At 38.8% G+C, this 24,122-nt stretch overlaps 1 protein-coding gene across 1 annotated transcript in view; it reads right to left on the reverse strand.

Annotated features, from left to right (window-relative positions):
- The window catches only part of mmp17a (matrix metallopeptidase 17a), a gene marked incomplete at its 5' end in the record, with an annotated part of 83,533 nt that overhangs the window by 25,838 nt on the left and 33,573 nt on the right, over positions 1–24,122 (reverse strand). The window contains 2 exons of the mRNA XM_008324818.2: positions 15,400–15,538; positions 17,698–17,830. Of these exons, the coding sequence (XP_008323040.1) occupies positions 15,400–15,538; positions 17,698–17,830 (272 nt within the window). The remainder of the gene's footprint in view (positions 1–15,399; positions 15,539–17,697; positions 17,831–24,122) is intronic.

Below are 24,122 nucleotides of genomic sequence, written 5' to 3' on the forward strand. Positions count from 1 at the left end.
GAGTAGGGACATTGAGAAGTAGAAGGTCCTTTGCCAAGTTACGTTTGACCTCATGGCATCATCCCCACGACCTGCTGATGTTTTTATTTAGAGACAGAAAAAATATCAAAGTGCTTCACCACAAGTCGCAGCCTCTGCCACCAGCTACAAGCTACATTTCAGGGCCTTTCATCCCCACATGAGCCGCAGTGGCAGCTGTTTGAGCGACTCAGTGTGTACGTGAGGGTGACCGGACCTTTAGTGTCAAACTTGAACACCTGCCAGTGGAGCTCACGCCAAAGAGATCTCTTTAATCTTTACTTGTCCAGCTTTGACCTCTCTTCATTTCTTCGTCCTGTTTGTCATCATCCATCAGTGTTTGCTATAAAACTACACGCAACTTCAGTAATCTGCAGAAGCTGAGCACAGAGAATAATCATGCTGTTTAATTTATCGTGTTAAGCACAGATTTAACGACTCGGGGGAGGTCAAGGACAAAAATGAGAGGGGACAGCCAAGAAAGCTTTCAGGCTCTGATGAGAAGTTGTTTCTTGGAGGAACTAGAACTAGGCAACAGGGGACCTGGTTCAGCATCTGGCATCGTCATCGTGATGTCAAGTTGATCTTTCTGTAGTCCAATGGAGCTTGATCTGGGATGGATTTGTGGACGAGGAGCAGCCAAGAACATGCGTCAAAGACCTGTCACCGTGTTGGAAAGGGCAAATGCCAAGACGAAAAAGAAAGAAGAAATATAGACCCATGGCAGAATAAATCTGAAGAGGATCACCTGGGAGGTCCTTAAAAAAGCCTGCAAGACTTTTCAAAAACATAACTTCAGGGACAAATATGGCAGGTTTTAGCCTAAAGTGTTGTCATTCGAGGAACTGGGTTCTTTTAGTAGGAAACTGGACAATTGTGGTTGAACTGATTTAGCCTACTTGTCTCCAGTGGAATGCAGCCCAGACCTCATTAAGATGAATTCGACAGACAGATAGACCACAGTTTCAGTTTCCTCTTTATGAACAATAGAAAAATAAAGCAGAAAATAAACTGTTGAGTTCCTCTTACAAGGAGGAAAGTACTGACAAAGAACTGAAGAACTGTAGAAGCCTCTGGGAGCAGAGGTGCCACTTCTCCAAGAGTCCAAGCCAATCCAGTCGAGTACTTTGAAACGTGTCAGGAGAGAAATTACCTGGAAGACTGGGAATCTACTCAGAGCCTCAGACAAATTGTTCTTTTGAGGTGGGTTTTTTTTTTTTTTTTTGACCAATTGAATTCCTCCATCTTTTCAGACACAGACTTGTAGGTGGCAATGTGCTAAAACAATAATAACTTAACAATATCCAATTTTTATGAAGACATAAGACCCTTTAAAGACCCACATTATATAAAGGACTAAAGCATTTAGAAAAATGGACAATAGTAGCGGTTTACGAAATAAGAAATAGACACATATACATATATAAATCCATGTAAACACACATATATACATATACACATAGGGTTGGGTATTGATAAAACATTTAGATACCTGTACTTAAAAAGTATTAATGATACTTTTTTTTCGATAACAATTCTATAATACCAATTCTAACAAAAAGAAAATGACACACAATACAGTAAAAATCTCGAGCTCTGCTTTTCAGCTTTGGTATATTTTTCGACTAAAAAAAAACGACAAGCCCACTCCTGGCTGATGGTGTCTCCAACAGCAGAAACTGTGCTTCACAATTTTAAATGAGTCTTAAGTTAAACTTAAAATATTCTCCTAAAAACACTTAACAGGAGGTAAAATGGAGGTGTATACAGTCAAAGGGTGTGACTCCCGCAGTCAATAGATCAAGATATTGGCGAGGGCTGATTGTTCACAAATAAGCCGTGTGTGTGTGTGTGTGTGTGTGTTTGTGTGTGTCTGTGTGTGCACTCCTCTCAAAACGTACACTGTTCTGAAGGTTCACAAACTAGCCGTTGCAGCTGTGGTTGTCTGATTCGCTCTTGGTTGCGCTGCTTTATTCGTACAGAAACAACAGTCACTGAGGTGTGTGTCGGAGGCAACCACGCTTCAGCTCGCTTCACATCTACAGTTCCCACCACAGATACACATGAACCTCGTCTGTGGGCGTAACCAAGAAACACCTCTGGTATTCATGTATGTATTTTTTCCAGCGTGCCCCAATCACGTGTGACATTACAGCCAATCTGGCACCGAAAGACGATACTCGGTACTACCAGAGCATTTTGATCGGTGCCATAAAAGAATCGAAGTATAATACCCAGCCCTACATACACACATACATGCATATATTCAAGCAGGGCTCACAGACTGCAGTGCTGACACACACAAACCACTTCCTGTGGTTAGTTGTGATCTGCACTTCTGTATCACAACAGTTATTCCTTCTGTCACGATCAATAGAATTTCAGCATAGGAATAATTTCACTTCATTATTGGTCACACAGACAAAAGTGATGCAAAAAAAAGCAAAAATGATGAATGACAAAACTGGAGGACACCGAGGACACAGGCATATTAGATTCTGTGCGTCAAGAACTGCAGCTGAATGGACTGATTCACGGTGCCTGCTCATTACACCTATGAGCAATTCAAATGGGATTTGTGATCTTCTCTCAGCATCCATAATTTCCTCTGCTCTTCAGTTGACCTTGTTTTTCTATCCTGGTGTGTTCTTTCACAAACCACAAATCCCACCTCTACATCTCGTCTCTTTTATGGAGGGCTTGATCTGATACTCAGCATTGGTATCGCGCTTCATGAAGACCTCCATGATAATGTTCAGAAGGAAGGAATGTCAACTTATATTTACTGAATTTACTCCCAAACCCAGGTCTTCTGTGATTCACTTCACGAGTTTAATATATATTTACAGTTCAGGCAAGTGAATAAAAAACAGATGAAGTAGTACAAATTTAAGATTTATGTCTTAAAAGTATTTTCTTAGACAACAGAAGAAAAATCCACCGCCAACATTTAAATCAGCAGAATGTTTTGAGTCACAATCCCCACAGGAATTTAAATATTCTTTTTTTTTTTCAACTCCAGCGCCACTCATTGGCTTTTAAAGTCTCTTTTTCCGGTAAAAGGAATCTGTTTTTGGTGTTTGTGAAGCTCTGTAAAATATGACACCTTTCCATTCTGTCACCATGAACCTGCCAGGAAGACGTTCTGTGTTCTGGGAAAAAATAGTTAGGAACTAGAGTTTAAATACAGCATTTTTATCAAGATTTGTGATACAGTATTTATATATATAGTAATCCCTCTACATGGCAAAGTAGAGGATAGTTTTTATATAAATAATTATATATTTACCCTTTATGAACCTCCCCCACGCTGTTATCAACCCTCCCTAGACTGTATTACCCTTTCCCACACAGTAGAGCTGTAGAATGGTGGCGCAGAGTGAACGAGAGAGTGGCCGACAGACAGGGGGAGCCAATCAGAATGAGGAACAGAGGCACATGCTCAATTAGCCAATAGTATGCTGTGTACCATCTTGTCTAGTTAAACAGCTACCAGGGATCGTTTGCAAATGCGCTCATCTCAATTTCAAAACGAGAGTTCACATTTTCAAAGCCAAAATTTTATTGTCTAGTTTATTTGCTATACAGCGAAAATTTTACGAGATCGGATTAAAAAAAATCTGCAATGTGTTGGGGGAGCGAAAGCAGAACCGTGATAAAGAGAGGGAACAATGTATATTTATGTATATATATAATTTATATATAAGGATATATAAGATATAAAGACACAAAATAATTGATACAAATGTCAGTGCCATCTTGCACTACAGTTTTAACAAAAACCACCATTTGTGGACATTTCTTTTTTTTCTGCAGTTTACACATTATTTATGGTTATTTAAGAAGTACTTTGATATACCATATATGTTTGTTTACTGTATGTTTTTTTTACTACTGTGAACATTTCTTTAAATAAATCTGTTTATTTTCATATGCAGCTTTGTCTCCATTTGTTATATTTTTTAAAGGAAAATAAAAAATAAAAATAAAAAAGGGAGACCTCACCTTCATGCTGATGTGTGATTTTATGAAACAGATCACTTTGAAACCAATCTAAATCTAATCATCTCATCTGTTCTCCCAGTACAGTAGTGTATGTGTCGAACTGCTCACTTAGATGTGGCCAAACAGTCATTTTATTCACTCAGACTAAATGCGCGACACTCATTGGGAACCACATTTAGCCAAGGTCAACGCAAACGGCTGAAGATTCACCTGCTCATTAGAGCTAATTCAGAAGGATGAAGCCGGGCAGGTGCGTCGGCCTGTTTGGCTGTGTGTGCGTGACTGTGAATGTTGATGAGAGGGTAAGGGCCAACCATGTGAATTTCTGCTGGTTGTCAACATTACATGCTAATTCTGAGAGCGTCGGTGCATGAAAACCGAGGCAGGTGGGATCGCTGTGTTGGGTCCAACCTGAATCACATGACTAACTGTGGCGGGGCGTCGGTCAGCTTGTCAATCTTACTCTCTGATTTTAACAACCTTATTGAACATTTTATTTTAATCAGGCGAGCAACTGTGGTCAGGTCTGACGTTTATTCATGAGTTTGTCCTCAGGTTGAGGTTTGTTTAATTTACTTCTGTCATGTTTTGTAAATGGACAGACTACATTATACAGCCTATTTAATCCACACCTCTTCTGAACTTGCTGTCAAATCTGCACAAAGTCTGGAGTCTTTTCCACAAACGCAGTACAAATATCATTTGACATTTTAGATCTGAAATTAGACTGTCACTTTTTAAAAAAAAATAACAACATGGACGCACACTCTTCCTAGGGAGGCAGTGGATGTTTGGATTTTAATGGTATTTTCTTTTCAATAATATTTTTAGCATTTGCTGGAACAGGTTGTGCTTAATCTCCAGCTCACTGCAGCTAAATAATAAGGGCAGAAAATTCTGTGAAGAGTTCTTAAGCACAGACGCATTAATGGATGGGACACAAGGGATCCTACAGTCCTGTTCCTACAGTTTCCTGAGTCAGAACTCACATACTGCATATAAGTATCACCTATGCTAACACAGTGGTGACATCATAATCTAGGACACACATGTCAAACTCAGGCCTTTTTTTAAAAAAAAAGGTACCCATCATTTTCAGTGATAATAGTTGAGTCAACAGTTCTCCTTTGTTCAATGCAATTTCAAGTTTGCAGGATCAGAATTAAAAATACTTTAGCAGGAGGAATTTATGAAGTGAATGAATTTTAATGACTCTAAAATCAAAGTCTCCTTCACATGGATTTATTCATCTCATTATCCAAGCATGTTAATGTTGATATTCATGTGAAGCATGAATCCACTCTCTCAGGCTTGTTAACCTATAATGAACATCAGACGGTTTCAGATAATGCTGTGTCACAGTCAATATTGTTGGCATGGTGGCAGGAGTTACAAAAAAGAAAAAAAAAACATTATGACGTGGCTCGGTCCTCGAGTGGTTAGAATATTTAACCCACGGGAAAAAAAAAAAAAATTTGTGGTGTAGACAGTATTTTTTAAACAAATTGTCAGCCCTCATACATTACTGTCCTGTTTGGAGAGAATTGGAGTGGAACGCAAGCGAGGTCTGTAGAGAATCAACAAATCGTACACAGTGCTGTTTTTCTAACACGAACACACTGTGTCAAAATTACAAACAAAAAATCTTTCCAGGGATGGTCAACAAATAGACAAGGTCAAACTACACAGTACAAAACTGCATACAAGAGAGCACAGTGGGATGACAAGGTCAAGTTAACCAGGGTGTGAGATAGGGAAAAAAAAAAAAAAAAAAAAAAAATATATATAGTAAAGTTAAAAGAAAAATACGTAAGTTAAATCAAGTCTAAGTTTATGTAGTTACTGCGTAACTACATAACGTAGTTAGGTACGCTACAGAATCAAGTGTCTACGTACGGGCCAACTCTCTTCTCTCCCTTCTCCCTCCCCCCTCAGCACATGCTGCTGTTAGCTGCTACTGTATTGTCTGTCTCAAAGGTAAACCACATTTCATTTTATATCACCGGAATACTGATATTATATATCTCAGTATTATATATATATATTATATATAATACTATAATTTTTTTGTGTGTGCATGTCTCTATAGCAATTAAAAACATGGTTTTTCCATTGTTATTAGCACTAATAAGGGAGTATTTTAGAGAAACGGAACAGATTCTTTTTTTTTTCCTGTTATTTCTTATGGGAAAAAATGATTCGAGATACGAGCACCTTGAGTCATGAGCTCGGTCCTGGAACGGTTTATGCTAGCATCTCGAGGTTCCACTGTAGTTAAAAAGAATAATAATAATAAAAATGAAGTTTTATATCTAAAAAAATGTTTTATCCGTCTGTCTGATCTCATTTAATCCTAGCCCAGCTCGTAAACAATAAACCTCCAAAGGTATTGCTCTGATGATGAACGATCCCGGTGTGAAACTGATGAGCAGCTACACAGCGATAATCACACCAGCCAGCAGAGTTTGGAAAGGGAAAAAAAGTGCAGATGTAAGTGATTTTGGCTGCAGCAACAGTCATCAGTGAGGCTCAGGGGCTGAGGGGCTGTTTAGCAACAACACAGCTCCCCAGTGTGCATCACCGACTGGCAAATAAATAACTGAGAACAGAGTGTACTGTCTGACGGTTCTACATCAATCACGTGTAATGCGGACATAAAGAACTGCTTACATCAAAGAACCCCCCTGACATTATTGAACAGGCTGAGCATGGACGCACCGTGAATCCTGCTCCGTGGTGCTTAACTGACAAATTGAGGACGGAAGATGAGAAAAGAGAAGGGGTGAGACAAAAGGGAGAGAGTTAAAGGGCATTGTTACAAGCTGATGGAACTGCATGTAGGAGGTATTAGAAAGAGGGTGATCAATAAAAGGGATAAAATAGGAGAGTGGACCAAATAATAGGGCATCATGGCAATAACTCCTATATCAGTCTATAATAGTAGCTATAAATATGAATGTAAAAATCATTATCATAAGGACAGGAATTTACTTCTGTGTAGTCTTGTGCAGTAATTCTCCTCTCAGCTGCCTCCTTTTCCTACCTTTCAACCTCTGCTTAAGTCATTCTGGTAGGAGACAACCTCCTTTGCCAGTTTTTTCATTTTTATTTTAACTAAAATTTATACCGTACATAATGTAGGGCTGTCAATTTAGCACATTTATCGCCTTAAATAATTAGGCGAAATTAATCAGAATAAAATGTTTGACAGATTTTAAACAGGTGGTCTTTATCATCTTTAGTGTTGCTCTGATACATTGGTTACAGCTGTTGTTATTTGCACAACAGCAGGAAAAATGTTTTACTTTCACGGAAACACGTTGAGCTTAAAATACCATCTCAGACATTTGTGTGACAAGACATAAAAAAGACAGGCGTGAAACTCAAACACCCTTCTGTTTTAGAGGGAATGTTGATTAACCCACCTGGACTCCCTTTAGTCTAAAGAGTTAAACAATAATCGAATGAAAACATTGTAATTTGGCTTCCTTCGAAGGAAGTATTTGTACTTATTGACTTTTTCGTGCAGTCTGTCACTTGGTGGTTACAATTCAGCAATCTCAATGCCGTGGCTTGGGTTCGATTTCTGGTAAGGAAAATACATACTTAGGGGTTCCATAAGTAGTGGTTAGCACACCTGCCTTGAGCACACCTGCGTACTTAATGGTGCCTCCAATTGGAGCCTGTGTCTGTTGCAAATACTCACACTGGAAATTTCCTTATAGTTGGACGAATAAAGAAGTCAATTATTATTAGATTTTATAGTACAGCATTTCCCCAACAGGGGAAAAAAATATGGAAAAGTTTGGAATGATTATTAGCACAAGCTGAAAACAGGAAAATCATCTGGTGTAGCTACACAGTGGCCTGTAAGCTTAGAGACGTTTATCATTTAAGGTGACGTTCAGTTCACATTCTATGTCCGTATGTATTGCGTTAGTAATGATATTTTGAGCTTCTCAGTGACAAAAAACACGGTCTAACATCAGTTATAATTGTGTAGGTAAGCCCTACTTTTGTCGAATATGCAACGACATCAAAACTGGAACGTTTTTTTTTTCTCTACCAACTGCCAATTTATAATGACTACATTAACAGTGACTTTTATAAAAAAACACAGACATATGCGTAAAATCGTTGAGATATTTGGCTTTTTCAACTTTTTCAGTGCCACTTCAAAAAGTTCTTTAAGGCCATAAATGCATTGGAGTGTTAAAGTAACCTTTAAGTAATATTTAAATATGTTCCTATAGTGGCATCTGCAACACAAAGACCTTGAAGCTAACGCGAATAAAGGCAAAGCAGACGGTAGCAGAAGTAAAGTTGAAGGTTTTTTTTTTGTGGTATGTATGCTATGTCTTTTCTTCCATCACTGAAAACTCTGACTTCAGTGTACTATGTTATAGCATAGAGAGAGGAACAGAGAAATAACTGTACCTTTCCCAGTAGGAACTCCATGAAGGAAGTAATTTAATGCTTTTCTTAGAGCTGCTCTGACCGAGTCAAACAGCACAGGTGTGTAGAACATCACTGAAACATGCAGAATGAGCCTGAATGTGTGATAAATCAAATGAAGAAATATTCCAAAAGTGCTCAAAATAAGGTGCAGTCAATGCACCATCTGTTTCGTGGCATGAAGGTTGGAGAGGTGATACAAAAGACCCAAGGTTTGTATTTGTACTGCAAGCTGTTGTACAAATGTGTGAGCTGTGTGCAGGAAGGCGGCTGAAAAGACGGACTGCTGTTTAAAAAAAAAAAAAAAAAAAAAAAAAAGTCCAATGGGACCGAGCTGAAAGCAGTGCCGCCGTAATGACAGGCAGCAGTGGGATGATGGTGTGAGGATCAAAAAAGAGGAGAGCGAGAGGGAGAGGGTGAGTGAGCAGGAAATGGCAAAAAAGATCAGATTTTTTGGTGGTAAAACAGCAGGTCCTTAGCAAAAGTCCCTTTGAGCAGATATGACCTCTGTAACGACCGCTCCTGCCCTGTGTGGTGCTGGATCGGTGCTGCTTGGTTTTCCAGGTCAGCTGGTACTTAAGGGAGCCTCTGCCACCGCATTTAGATCCCCTACTTCTGCCTGCAGTGGGTGGATGTGGTAGATTATGGAGCTAAAGGACAAAAACTATCGGCTCAATTGATACAAATGTGAAAATCCTTCCTGTAGGACGAGCTATTACCTCTGATGCTGCAAACTGGTTTGAAGTAAAAGTATGCATTAAGTAAGTACCGTAAGTCGCACTTTTTTTCCTCCTTTGGCTGGGTTTGCAAACTTACTTGCATACTCAGGTGCGACTTATATATAAAAAAATATATAATTTCACATTTGTTATATTCACACTGACAGCCACTAGAGGGCACTCTAGGCCTGTGTACCAGAATCTGCTACTCTTGTACCACTGAAAATGTACATGTTCGTCATTTTCACACTGACGGCCACTAGAGGGCACTCTAGGTTTGTGTACCAGTATCTGCTACTCTTGTACCACTGAAAATGTACATGTTCGTTATTTTTTAGTAGTCAGCTAACCACCAGGGGGCGAGAAAGATGCCACCCACCTGTCCATGACATGCTAAATAATGGATGCAATAGCGTTTTATTTAACCAAAGACATGTTCCCGATAAATACTCTGAGCCAAAAACCAAACAGTTTTTGGAACAGGAATAGACTTTGCCGCCCCTGCAAAAATTGCAATAATAAAATGCAATAAAAATGTTTTACCAAACACAATGAATAATCGTGATTTCAATATTTATTCAAATAATTGTGATCATATCATTTTGGCCAAACTCAGCCCTAACATAGTTGTATATACAGTAACCCTCTACACAACCAATCTGCAGACCCACGACACTGACTGTCCTTCCATTTTACACTAAAAAAGTAAAAATTATAAAAACAACGTTCCCTAAGGGGTCAACGTGGGTGTTCTGTGAGGTTATTTTTTCATTTATGTTTTGCAAAAGTTTAAAGTGGATTAAAATTCATCATTAAAATTTCAAGAGCAGTTTCTAAATATTTATAAGGCACGGAGGCGTTTCAGTGAAAAACAGCAAATACCAAATCAATAACCTGTGACTATAAACAAAGCCGGACAGCGTTTACTCACACATTTGTCAGACCGTCTGTAACGACGCAGATCCCATTGACTTACAGTGTATACAAACACACTGATGACGGTTGAACACATTGTTTGGAGTTAGAATCGTGTCGCCAATCAATAAATAATCACTCTGACTGCTTATCCATGCATTTCCTGGTAGAGTCGAATTAAATGTATGGTCCATGTGAAGCATAAATGTTTAAAGAAAATCCACCAGCCATCACAGACACTGTTTCTTTCCCTCCCTGACTCGATCTGATACCAGTCTGAGCCTCGGCTTTATTATCAGCCCTAACTATACCACAGCCCCCCTCGGCCCCCGCTCACTCTCAGACCTCTCATCAACTCACAGTTGCTTCTTATTGACCTGTTTTTCTTCAATTCTCCAGTGATATGACGTTCTGCTCTTCCCCATCATCCAACTTTATTTTTCGCTTTCTTTCTGTGCAAACGAAAGGCTCTAACTTTTAGTCTCCCAGATCATTATCCGAGTTGAATCTACTCTCGAGTTCTGTTCTTCTCAAGTTTGAACTGGAGTTTCTAAGTGTAGAAAAAGAAATCTTGACTGATGTAGCTTTGATATTATCCTAAAGCAGGGGCCACCAACTATGTTTGTTGAGTTTATTATTTGATATTTATTTTGGAATCCAGTCGTGGGCTGGATTAGGCGGTTCAGTGGGCAGGATTCAGGATATTCCTTTTTGCAGAGGCTGTAAATTCACTGCTTCTGAATTATAGGTTCATTTTTAGATGTCAGTGGTTTCCAGTACAGGGGGCCTGCCCTCAGGGAGCACAGATTGAAAAGATTTTGCACCATTTAATATTTTTGTTTCCTTTGTTCAATGGATTACTTGTTCAATGATGGATTTCAGTGATGACTTAAAGCAGGGGTGTCAAACTAATTTTGGTTTTTGGGCGACATTCAACCTAGATGTTTTTCCCCTTTGTTTTCATGCAAAGAAGTACGTAAATTAATAGTAAGTAAATTAGACATTTATTATTATTTATTCATATTGAATTTAATATAATTTTACAAAAAATACATTGTGTATATTTTATTTTCATCAATTCATCAATTCAATTCATCTAGCGGGCGGGATTCAACAACCTAGAAGGTTTGTTTTTGGCCCGCAGGTCGTATGTTTGACACTCCTGATTAAAAGCAATTGCTGTTTCAATATGGGGATGGGGGTTGACAATAATCCTATCCAGTTTGGGACCCACTTGTAGATGTCATGTGACATCATGTCATATCAATGTCTATCAGCCCTCAACTTTAAAGCACTGCTCGTTGGCATGAAACATTTACACTTAGAAACAACATTCCATGGAGGGAATGGTAATTCCATCACACAGTGGCTGTATATCTTGTGGATAAATGGTAGGGGTGTGGACAGCCGGTGGCCTTTGGTTAAAAGCTCAAACTATGCAGGAAATCTGAGTGAAATCTGAGAGGACAGGATCAGAAAAATCAATCAATGAAACAATTCTAGGCTGAAGTGTCCACTGTGGTCGACCACCGGGATTAGAAGTGGGAGGAGCGTCGGTGGAGAGCTGCCTTGAGGAAGGAGGACATGAAGACCATTTTTAGCAATTCTGAAAAGAACACTCAAGAAAAGAAGTGTTATTTTCTTCTGTCTTCTCCATGAGTGTTTACAGAAATCAGCGCAGCAGCGCAGCCAGCTGGTCATGTTGCTGGATTAGAGTGTTATGATCTCTGTTCCTCTACTTACAACCCTAAACGTACTCCCTTGACAATTATTCCCAAACCCAACCACAACTCTTCTCAGCCTGTCTGCTTTCGTCTGCCAGCCGGAGTGCGTTTCTGCTGTCAGACACACACTGTGGCTCGTGGAGCAACACGCTGCTCAGCTGAGACGCTGTTCTGGCCAGTCAGCTGTAAACAGCCTGTAATTCCACTGAACCAAAGCCAATAACCAATGAGTACTGCTGAAAAAAATGTGGCTCTAGTTTCTAGGATCTCAGAATAAGGAAAAAAATTGACATTTTTTTTATGGCAGCTTAAAATAAGTATATTTTTCTCCAAACTGTTTTCAAACTAGTTTGGCTCTAGGTTTGGGTGCCCGCTACATAGTAAATTACTCTTACTCCTTAACTAATGCACCGAAACTAATATGTTCCGTAGTGTAGCCGTTAGCATGCCTACCTTGCTACCACAGAGCAGAGCAACCACATATCCCTAACGGCGCCACCTTGGTCAGTTGCAAAGACTCACACTGTAAATTTCTCACTTCTCAATTCCTCACCCCGATTTAACCAATTCAGGGGCAAAGCCATTAAAGCTGCTACAGGTTTGGCTCCATTTGAGGTATGTGAAAAAAAACTTTTACAACCCATTATTTTCACCAATCTCTCAATTTCCTCGTGCTTCCATAGCCATGTTATCATACCTATTCACTACTAAAACGATTGCTAAATCAGGCCAGCAGATAAAGCCAAGTGTTTGAGCGCTATATGAGGCGAAGACGACGACGATGTAGCTTGAATTAGAGGGAGGGGAAATTCACAAATGCGCTTTCCTCAGAGGATGTCTTCAAATGTGATGTGGAACAGTTTTTGTTGCCAGATGCTCTCCTTAACGGAGAAAACAAGCAAAATGTTAACCTCACTGTGAACTTTATTCCCTGGTTGTGTGGCCTGATCTGGCAACCAGCACACTGGCACAGACTACATTACAAAGGCTGCTCTCTCCCTGTCTGTGCATGTGTCTTCATCCAGGTCACATTATCCAAAGTAGGTCAGTAGAAGGCAACTGGACTGTCTGTGTTTCTTGAAGACGTCTCACCTCTTCATCCAAGAGTCTTCCTCAGTTCTAACCATCTATCTATCTATCTATCTATCTATCCATCTATCTCTCTACCTATCCATCCATCCATCTATCTATCTATCCATCCATCTATCCATCTATCTATCCATCCATCCATCCATCTATCTATCTATTGAAGTTGGCCATCCATCTATCTATCTATCTATCTATTGAAGTTGGTGTTTGAATCTAACTCCTCTGCTGAGTGATGGTTTCTCCAGGTTTCCTTCACTCCTCCTTAGAACCATTTGTCTCCTCTGGCAGGAATATGTACATTTTCAGTCAAGTCCTTTGTCCTGGTGCTGACAAACAGCTGAGAGCCCTGACCTTCACATTTATACGACATCCGCTCAAATGACACATCATTTGATGCTTGTCACTGCAAACTCAATGTTGATGTGCAGGAAGCAGCAAGTTCCACACATCATTTCAGCAGGTGCTGTGATGATAATTGTCCAGTTGTGGCATCAGATTTCAAAACTGACTGGTCTCTGCAGCAGCCACATACAACTGGGTGTAATAACGCGGAGGTCACCGCTCATGAATGAGGGACAGCAGCAGTGGGGAGATGTGGGATGTCAACAAAGTCAAGTCAAAGTCAAAGTCAGCTGTTAGTCTCACTTCTACCTGATGGATAGGGAAGACGCTAAGAGCAACAACACACCTATTTAAACCAGGCGGTCTCCAACCCTAATGAGCTGAGGGTTCACTGCTGCCACATCAGTGTCCGAGTTACACAACATAAAAAAGATTTTAGTTTTAGGTTACATATACTATATTATATAATATACGTATATCCTCATTCTTAAATAATCAACAAAAGTATTTTAATGGTTGAAAATGTTAAAATAAACAATAATAAATAATAAACATATATATATAGAAAAACGCCTCAAGTGCAAAATGAAATTATTATTAACCTCTCGTTAGAAGCTAGGTGTGGGCATTTGTGGACTGGATGTGGCCCTCGACCCGGGAGTTTGCACCTTAACCCCACTCACTAATTAAAGCAAAAGGTATTGAAAGATGACGATGATGTTAATAATGGTAACATGAAGTTGTATCAGTGTACTTCAGGGTGAAATCATGGTAATTATTTAGTGATGAACAATAACTTTAATAACTTTTAACTGCTAACATTAGCACTGATCAATGCTAATGCCTGATCAAAAATTAAAATTCAATAGGTTTCTATATGCTACGTCATTTTATACACAGTGTATAACTTAAATACTGCTTATCTTTACTTGTACCGTACACGTTTACATGTGCTGTTTCGGCACATCTGCTGTGTTCCAGCTCCTGTTCAACGGCCCCCTCTTCAGTGGCTGCCTCTGCCGTCCAGCACTAAGCTGCATGTGTGACAGATGGCACAGCTGCACTTAACATGGACTCATTTTTTCACCATTTACCATATAAACTGCAGAAAAGACTCCTGGGTAAAAAAACAAACAAAAAGCCTCCGGCTTTCCAGGAATCAGAGATGTAGATGCAGGACGATGAGAATGAATGACATGAATGTGCATGAAATTGATCGTCCATTGAACTGCACATGTGCACAAACCATTCTTCATACATACTTCTGACTTAGAGGGGAGCAAGGGGTGTGTGTGATCATATTCTACATGTAATACACAGCGGGTGACTGTTTTATATAGTGCGTGTGAGAGACGACAGTGCAGACTGTGACTCTACAGGCTGCTGTCTTCACTGACTAACAGCACACTTTAACACAGTGATCTTCCTCTGAGCCAAACATTGATCCAGAAACAACACATTTCTGACTTTTTTTTATGATCAATGAGGATCTGACTAAAGTGTGAAAATATAATAGTTTATGTCATCGACAGTATTTTAAGTTTTTCTGCAGTGTCCTTTGCAAACAGTGTAGTTTCCAAAACACTTAAACCTCAAACCTTTAGTTTGGGATGCAAATTTTATATTAACGAGACCAGTGGTTTTCCATCTCCTAAACATCAAATAAAGATTCCTGTTCCTTTAGTTGCAAAATAAAAAAATAAAAAAATCCACCAGTGTGGTATTTAATATGCAATGTTTAAAATAAACAAAAATATATAACATTTATTGCAGGATGTATAAATGTCATGAATTGTTAATCAATGTTCTGCTTTTGGTGATAGAAGGTAGCCTCCTTTAAAAGTATTGGTTTCTGAATCACTATCGCGATTTGCATTGCAATGCTCAGTGTTGTCCTACCCTTGATGGCAAATTCTGCAGTAGACAAACTTTTCAAACTTAGCTAAAGTGCTAATCCTAGCTTATTTTACCAGTAAAAAGTGTCAATATCATAATGGGTATCGGTATTACTATTTACATCACTTTACTCACAGATATTGCCCCATCCACCGCAGGCTATTTGTTTTCTATTTACCTAATACAACTTTTTTTTGCAATCCATTCTCTACCATGACCTGAAGGTTCTTTCCTACCTCCAGGACAGATGCCTTTTGTTCCATTTGTTCTGAACGATCACACTGCGTTTCCTGCGACCTTGCGTTGTCGCCTCGGTCTCAGAAACATCTGGCAGAGAACATCTGGGTGTTTTCATCAGCCCCACTGTTGCCTGGTCTGAAAAAAGTAAAAAAAAAAAAAGAACCAAAGGAGAGAACATTATAACGCAGCTGCAGCAGCAGATATGAGTTCATGTCTACATGGATCCACAGCAGGGCTGCAGCCCAGGCTCTCTGGGCCATAAGTCACACGTGTTTTTTCAGATACCATCACCACAAGTACAATCTCACACTTTTACACTTATGTTCAGGTCATAAATTCTGTGAGCGCACAGTGCAGTATTTTCAGTATGTCACAGGAACTTATCGTCAGAGTTTATATGTTCTCACCTTCTGCTTTTATCAAAAACTTTTTTTATATTTTTGAGAACTTTGACTGGTTTTACGACCGGCTGTAAAACTTTTTTTGTGTCAATTTGTAGTTATTTTTGGACTAAGGTTTACTTGAACTTTGACTTTTGGTCTTTCTAGTCCTGGACAAAGTACATCTTACTTCAAACTTAAGCTTATATTTAATAATTATTATATATACATGTATATTTGTATATATGTCAATATATTTGCAAATCCCATAGGTAGCATATCTATAGCTGTATTTACATACATATATAGACCCATATATATACATAGACACACACATATGTATATACATATATGGACATATATACTTTTTAAGACACATTTTTAAACATCTTAACATCTTAATATAGTTTTGTATTTTTTTATTATTATTATTTTTTTTAATATGTGAATTTTAATACATAATCATTTCTTTGTATTCATTTTCTATTGCATTTGGTGGTTTAGGCTTATGTTTAATATCACAAGCGTTATTTTCCACTTTTTCAAACTAATTATTTATGGTGAAAAAGCCCAAGCTTATATCTGTTGAATATTTCCTGGACAATATTTTTCATTAGGCCTTTTCTAAACATCATGGACAAATGAGTTGGGCACCTCCATGTCTACGGCAAGTCTGAAACCTAACATGAAAACAACATCATACTATTCCCTCCATCCTCACAAACACCACATTAGTGGTGCGGCGCCCTGTGGTCTTGTATATGAGATGGAGTGGTGACTATAAATTATACAGTTAATAAACTGGTGCATATGTGGACATGCCTGTGTGGGAGTAACGATGTCAACTGTACATGTGGGAGTGAACACAAATCAATATGCCATTACACTGTATTACAGTTATCACCATCACTCGTGGTGGGACGGAGAGTGAGATTTATGAACATGTAGAGACTCGTGTAAAAACATCTCTGTAATCACACACAGGGAGGTGGAAAGGGTTTGAAACAGGCTCTATCACCCAGTTCTAGAAAGTACCATCTTATTGGCTAGATCACTTCAGTTTTGATCCACATCAATTTCATTCTCTTGTGTCTCACACAGACTACTGTAGTAGTCTGTATATTTATGTGTTTTTGGGCCATTCGAAAGTATAATCGAGAAACTTTTCAGATACTTATACTTCAAATTTATATTTGCTGTTAATGACTTTCTTCGGTCCTTATAGCTTCACAGCTGCCATCATCTCAACTAGTTTTTTGTATTTTACTGTAGTATTTTCAGCAATTTCTGAGCTATTATATATAGCTTCTTTTAGTCACTTGGAAGTTAGGCTGTATTTGGCTAATGTTTAGTTTTAAGTTGGAACGTTTTTTTTAGAAACTAATTACATAAAAGGACACTTGGATTAGATCAAACATTAGTGATTATATTTTGACCAAGTTTTCACAAAACATTTATGCTTTTCTTGACAGATGCTCAAATGCTACACATTTAGCATTTGAGCTGACTTTTGAACACATTTGGCTAACATTAAATCTTGGCTATTTGTCTATCAAACTCTAATGTTTACCTCTTATCTATTTCTATAACTTGTTGTTATATTTTAATACACTTTGGACAACCTGGACAAACTTTGGACAACGGCTTACCGTTTGAACTATATTTTTGGCTTTGTTTTCAACAAGCCAGCTGAAGTCCAGGGACAGTGAAAAAACTCAGAACTTGTTTTGTTCAGTTCTGCATTTAAAAGTTAAAAAATAAATAATTCATACAGTTAAAACTAGTTGTCTTTGAAGTAAAAATAATTACTGCTGTTGACTATTTTTATCGTAACATTCATGCATTTTTAAATATTTGTAAACACCACAGCAATTTCTGTGGACATCGAACCAACATCTGAACCCTGGTCCATACCTAAGACTCCAGTCTCCTTCAGTCCTCCAAACCTCTGCATGGCTTTGATGGCCTTGGTCAGGGCCTCCTTGGTCTGGAGCTGCCCAGTGACTTGGTCTGGAGGAGAGAGGTATCCAAATCTGCTCAGCCAGTCCTGCAGCGGAGAAACACGAGACAGTGAGCTGTTTAGAGCCGGCTCTTGGATTTCAAATATTCCAGGAGTCCCAGAGCTGCGACAGAGACCGTCTGACACCTGTTTGTGTTTACCATGTGTGGATTCTGTGTCTGTATACACACAGATACCTGCAGCCAAGATTTGTACACAGATGTCGGAGGAACGTCTAAGCACAAACATAAATCCCACAGTTTAGCAGAATTAGAAAGAGAGGAATGTTTTACAGCAGATATTTGGAGGCTGCGAGACAGGAAGCTGAGTTGTTTCACTGTTTTCCCAGGTCAAATTCAAGGACTTGTTGGCTATCCCTTTAGCATCATGTCATCATCTTTTCTAACCTTTAGCTCTTGTGCAACATATGTTTGGATAATTTTCTACATATTTATTTATTTATTTTTAATATCTATTTATTTTCTTGCTTTCTTAAAGTTAACCCTGAGCTGGTTCAGCTAACTCATAATCATTATTTTGGTGAATGGCTAATGTGTAGCTTGTATATAGTATATATTTTTAAATACTTTTGGCAAGTTAGGAATTTCTCTGTCTTTGTTCCTGGAGAGTTCTTTTTGTATTTGTTTTTAGCCAGTTACCAAAGAAGTTAGCTGTAGTCATCGTTTGGTACTGCTTTAAATCTGTGAAAATATTTTTAATATAAACACCCTTTTTTTAATCTAAAAGTGAGGCCAGATAAAGATATGAATTAGCTAAATGGTATATAATAATTAGCCAACAGCGAACTAAAAGCTAGCAAAACACAAACAGTAGCAAATCCCGCAATTTATCCCTCAAATTGTTAATCTCATAAAGTTAACAAACATACCAGACATAAAATATAAATTACAAGTGAGCTAAAATGATAGTGAACAGGTAGTGGAGAAGTCACCAAAAGTGAGACATTTTGCTTAAAATGTCACTCAAAGCCAGCATGATGTTAGCACAGAAATATTGTCGAAAGACCTTAGCATTTAAAATGTTGACGAGCAAGTCAGGATAAAGCTATCTCTAAACGTCATAGTTTAGAGATAGCTTTAAAATAGATACAAAATATTGAAGAAAATTTAAATTTAGAAAAAAAAAAGGATCAAACTGAGATATAATGTAGGGCAGGTACAGGTGGAGGTTCAAAAATCTTCAAGTATGCATCACAGACAATATTTTAATGTAATTTTAAGTGACATTAAAATGCATTTTTAAGAGACATGGGACACTTTTGACTCATTGCTAAAAGTAAAGTAATAGTCACTGCCACCTTTACTGCCAGGTGGTTGGAACCTGACTGAGATATAAAACAGCAGATGAAGGCGGGTTTATGATTGAGACATTCTGTAATAAATATCACTTCATTTCTGGAGCCCCATCAGTCCGTAGACCGAAGGAGAGAAAAAAAATGGAGGAATTAAATGATGTAAAAAATGTTGAAGTTGTAGGTAAACTGGAGAAATAAAAAAAGTAGAGGACCAGCCTTACTAGAGAAAGATTACACATTTGAACAACTCTTTGAGAAATATCAACCCTTAAACGCCTCATGTGAAACAAAGAGACTCAAGTATGTCATTTAGGAACATAAACCTGAGTCCAAAGGTCCAAAGTGACAGTAGAGAACATGGCCTCAGAACAGATATAGCATCAGAATCCCCAACTGGGAACAATTATTCCTTCAGAACGCTGGCAAAGTCATTATGTCTACGTCAGTTCCAAAGTGCTCTGGGTTTTTAACGTAACAAAAGAAAAGCACTTTGAGGGGGTTCAACATCCAGTATAGAAGAAGCATGAAAGACATTTATGAATGTTCCCAGAGAGAGAGGATAAAATAGCACTGAGTGACTAATTAGAGTGAATGACACAGTGACATGTAACAGTGGGCTGGTGTTATAGCAGGTTAGCAGCTGAATGGGAAAACTGATGAATGTCACTCAGACTCAGACTCTGGTTCACAATGACTGAGTCTAAATACAATTAGTGTTCAACTGTAGTTTGGATTCTTTGACAGATTAACATTTGAATAAAGAAATTCACATTCAATAAGGTGCGAGTGCTAATACTGTGTAAACAGTAATATACAGTTGAGAAACTGTACAGTGGTGAAATATGACAGCATGTATGAAATATACTGAAATGCAGAGTGCTAAAGCATACACAACAAAATTAGTTCCACAGAAATATTTTAAGTATTGATTGATGATATAATTATCATTTACTTTTTTACATATACTATTTACTTTAACTATGCAAAATACCATTACCAGTTTAAATACGATTTAAAAAACACTTTAATAACGCACATTTCTTTACAGAAAAATTGCATGTTTATCTGCATTTATCTCCTCTTACTAAAAGTTAAAAAAAGCGAGTCTCATTCACCTCGCTAACTGCCAATATAATAAACAACAAAAGAATATTAAAAAAATGTTAACTAAAATAGCTCCTTTCTTTACAGAAACACTGAAATAGTTATAGATCTTAAATAAAGAAAAAAGAGCCTGGGTCAGTTGCAAGGACTCGCACTGTAAATTTCCCCATTGTGGGATGTTCAAGGGACTAATTCTTTTTATTTTATTGGGTTGAGTCAATTTTTATGTTGGGAGGTGCGGCTGATGCCTTAGTCAGAGTGAGCTGTGTGTGCATCATGTCTGTACATTTACAACTATTGCTTCAAAAATCAGCCCCAATTTCCTCATTGCAGCAAGTGAAATGAATTAATGTTCCTTTCTGTGTCCAGACCCTCCCTGCAATAACTGACCGTCACCTAAGGGGGAGCCTTCCGTCCCTTTGGAAACTGCTGCCTTAAAGGAGGACAACTCATTTGTAACAACAGAAACAGCCCTATGTCAGTGTGCAGCAGACTGATGCTAGCTACTGTATGGTCACCTTGTCAGTGGTAGTGCTATGTTAGCATTTAGGCTATAACATGGAAACACGCAAATATTTCTTTTTTGGGACCATGCAGAAGAAGCAGTGATGTGGCTTGTGGGTTGTTTGCTAGAAATTAGGTAGCAAGGCACCGCTGGCTCAGCAGCTGCTAGTTCAAGGCCACAGGATTTTCATTCATTTCACAGTGTATTACTGGGCATAATGGTAATGAGCATACCCAGGCATCAAATCTCTGGCAGGTAAAAGATGAGCTTTTCCATCCACTGATCCATAGCTGACAACTAAAGGTGAGTCAATCCTGTGCCAAATAAACAAACACTGTTGCTTTGTTCATGTGGAAACAGTGTGTTTGTGGACAAAAGTTTGCCGTGTCCTGTGACTTTTGTCATTTATTCACCTGTCAGCGCAGCGAGGACAGTCCGCCCCGAAGAAACTAACTTCAACTTTGAGTAAAAGCATAATTAACTCTGATGCTGACAAACAGCCACTATCTGTACAAGTATAGACCTGCTATAAAGGTAAAAAAGGACAGGCCAAAAAAAAAAAAAGGAGGGATGGAAGATGGCCGACGACACTTTATTCTCCCGCAGCCTTGTAAACATCAAATTAAAGCTTCGCCTATGATTTCACATTGACAGGGGGATAAATCACTCACCGCCTGAGTGACATTGACCAAGAAAATAAAAAAATAAGTCAAAGTATAAAGAAAAAAGATGCACACAACAACAGCCGAGGCATAAAGAAACCAGCAGCATCCTTCTGTCCTCAGTCCCTCTGACCTTCCTGAAGGAGGATTTATGTTCCCCTCAGAACAGGATCACAACAAAGGGTTCCGAGTGATACAGGTGAGGGAGCAGCGTCGCCTTGTTTGGGGTTTTAACACCTACTGAAATTCTTTGATTCTTGTAAAAGTTTGTGTGTTTTCAGTAAAATGTTTGTTATCCACAGTCTGGTTTAAAAGTTCTCGTGTTAAACTTGTAGTTTTTTGTTCTATTGTTAAGAGAAAACTTTTCAGTTTACATCTACATTCACGCTGAACACAGCTGCTGTTTTCTATTCAGGACAAAATACAGCCACAGTTTTAACATTCATGCTTCCAGCCAAGAGGAGTTTAGCATTTTATGTCTGTTTTATTTAAAAAAAAAAAAAAGTAGAATATTTCTCAATGTGAGTTGCATTATAAGGAAAAATGTAAAGACCAAAAATCAGAGTGGATTTGTTATTTTAAAACAAAGATTTTGCAGAATTTTACATACTTTCCACTTGGAAACACAACCCATCTTTTGTTTCAAGATTTAAGGATTGGAACGACGAAGGATCGACATTTACTGGGATGGGACATGTATTTGTTCTGCACCATTAAAGTCTGGAAAGAAACAAGTTTTGAGTTGTTTCTTTCTTCGCCATATTTCAATTCACACCGAGTTCAATAATCAGATGCAGACAGAAAACTTAGTTTGCAAGAAATCCAACTGAAGACCAGAAGTGTTCAGCCTTGAAGTAACTCTCACCTAAACTTTTACTCAAGACTTTAGATCACCTGTCGAACAAGGCCTGCGGGAGCTTAAATCGTGTTTACCAGACAGACTATTACAGACTTTAATAAAGTCTATGTCACATGTGTCAAACTAAGACATGCAGGCCAACTCTGGCCAGACAAGTTCTTCTGTGTGGCCCACAGGAGCTTAAAAAGCATTTAAATGCACTAAAATAAAATCTATGCCACATATGCCAAACTCAAGGTCTGCAGGCCTAATGCAGCCCACCCAATCATTTTGTATGGCCCAAAGGAACTCAAAAAGCCTTTGATTGACTTTTAATAAAGTCTATGACATGTGTCAAACTCGAGGCCTGTGGGTCAAATGTGGCCCATCAAGTAACAGTAAACCTGGAGTATGCGCAGTGGTCCGCAGAGGAAACCAAATGTTTGGGCTTCAGCTGAGTTTCAAATGAAACTTGATAGCAGCACATGGAAAAAAGAAACTTAGCTGAACTGGCAAAGAAGTCCAGAAGGCTGGGTTTTCCAAACGCCAGATCAAATTCCGTAAAATGACCTATGTCCACTTTGGTTCCACTTAAAGTGGTATGAATGAGAGCTGGTTGCCAGAAAGCACCAAGGTTCAGAACCAGAACCGTGTCTGTCTGAAAGTACCCGGAATAGATGGAAAAACAGCTCCCAATTACTACTAATATCTTCACATCCGTAGCCTGCAACCAAACAGTTTTACGATCTGACACTGACGGAGCACGGGAAGAAGTTATATATCACTGTAGATCCAACAGTGGACTTCGATGTACAGTAAGTCAACCACAATGAGGTTCCGATCACTGGGTTTGACTTGCATCAACAGATATGTAACTGTAGTGAACACGTCCTTATGCTGCATTCACTGTCCAAGTTCTAAACACACAGTCGTTTTGGTGGCATTATTACAGTAATTACACTATAGCAGGGTGTAATGTCACTCTGATATGTTACGGCCCCACACTAATTAGCACCTGTGGGAAACTGCTAATTTTCCAGTGGCAGCTTGATGTAGTTGTCATTAAGACTACACACACAAACACATTTGTACGTGAGATGGAAATGGTTGACAACTGCGATGGTGGTCGGAGGATGTGGCTCGAAGAGAACCGACGGAAGAGGATGATCCAATCAAAGTAAGACACAATTGTTGACAATTTACAACAGGTGACCACTATGTGATGCTATGACAAACTTCAACACTTTGTGGTGCAGTGCTTACGTTACACACACCTCTGGTTGTTCTGAGGTTCCCAGAGTTGTACACTAGAGTGGTACGCGGGCATTAGTTGAACTTTAAGACTTGTGCAAAACTTCTGTACAATACTGTATATAAATGTTTAGATTATACTGTAGTATTGTGCATAAGGTACAGTGGACCCTTGGGCGCCAAACACAATTTGTTCCAGAAGGCAGTGGTCGAGATCTGAAACTAAAATCGATATAATTTACTTTTTGGTGGTGGGGTTTTATGGCGCACATAGATGGTAATGATGGAAGATAAGGGAGGATGGAACTGTGGAAGGGGAGTCCCCTGGTGGTGGTGGTCAGCACTCCTGATGAACCACAGTGTGTCTGGCACTTTGCTTTTAGCTGTCTCATTTGACCATATCATACTGTTTGACCAGGTCAGTCACTCGTACTTCATGCTTTTTTGCATTCTACTATTTTCCGCATTACTTTCCTTGTCTCACTGCCAGTAAGTGTACTGGATGCAGTCTTTGGGGGCTAATAGTACGCAGAAGTAAGAGACTGACGCACAGCAAGCCGTCAACATCTGACCACAACAAACGGGGATGCACAACCGATTGGTTCAGGTCCAATTCGTATGAGATCTGAGGGTCCACTGTAATGTCAAATTAGGTCATTTTGAAA

The sequence above is a fragment of the Cynoglossus semilaevis genome, chromosome 14 (genome assembly GCF_000523025.1).
Source record: "Cynoglossus semilaevis isolate Cse_v1.0 chromosome 14, Cse_v1.0, whole genome shotgun sequence".
Taxonomy (NCBI): Eukaryota; Metazoa; Chordata; class Actinopteri; order Pleuronectiformes; family Cynoglossidae; genus Cynoglossus; species Cynoglossus semilaevis.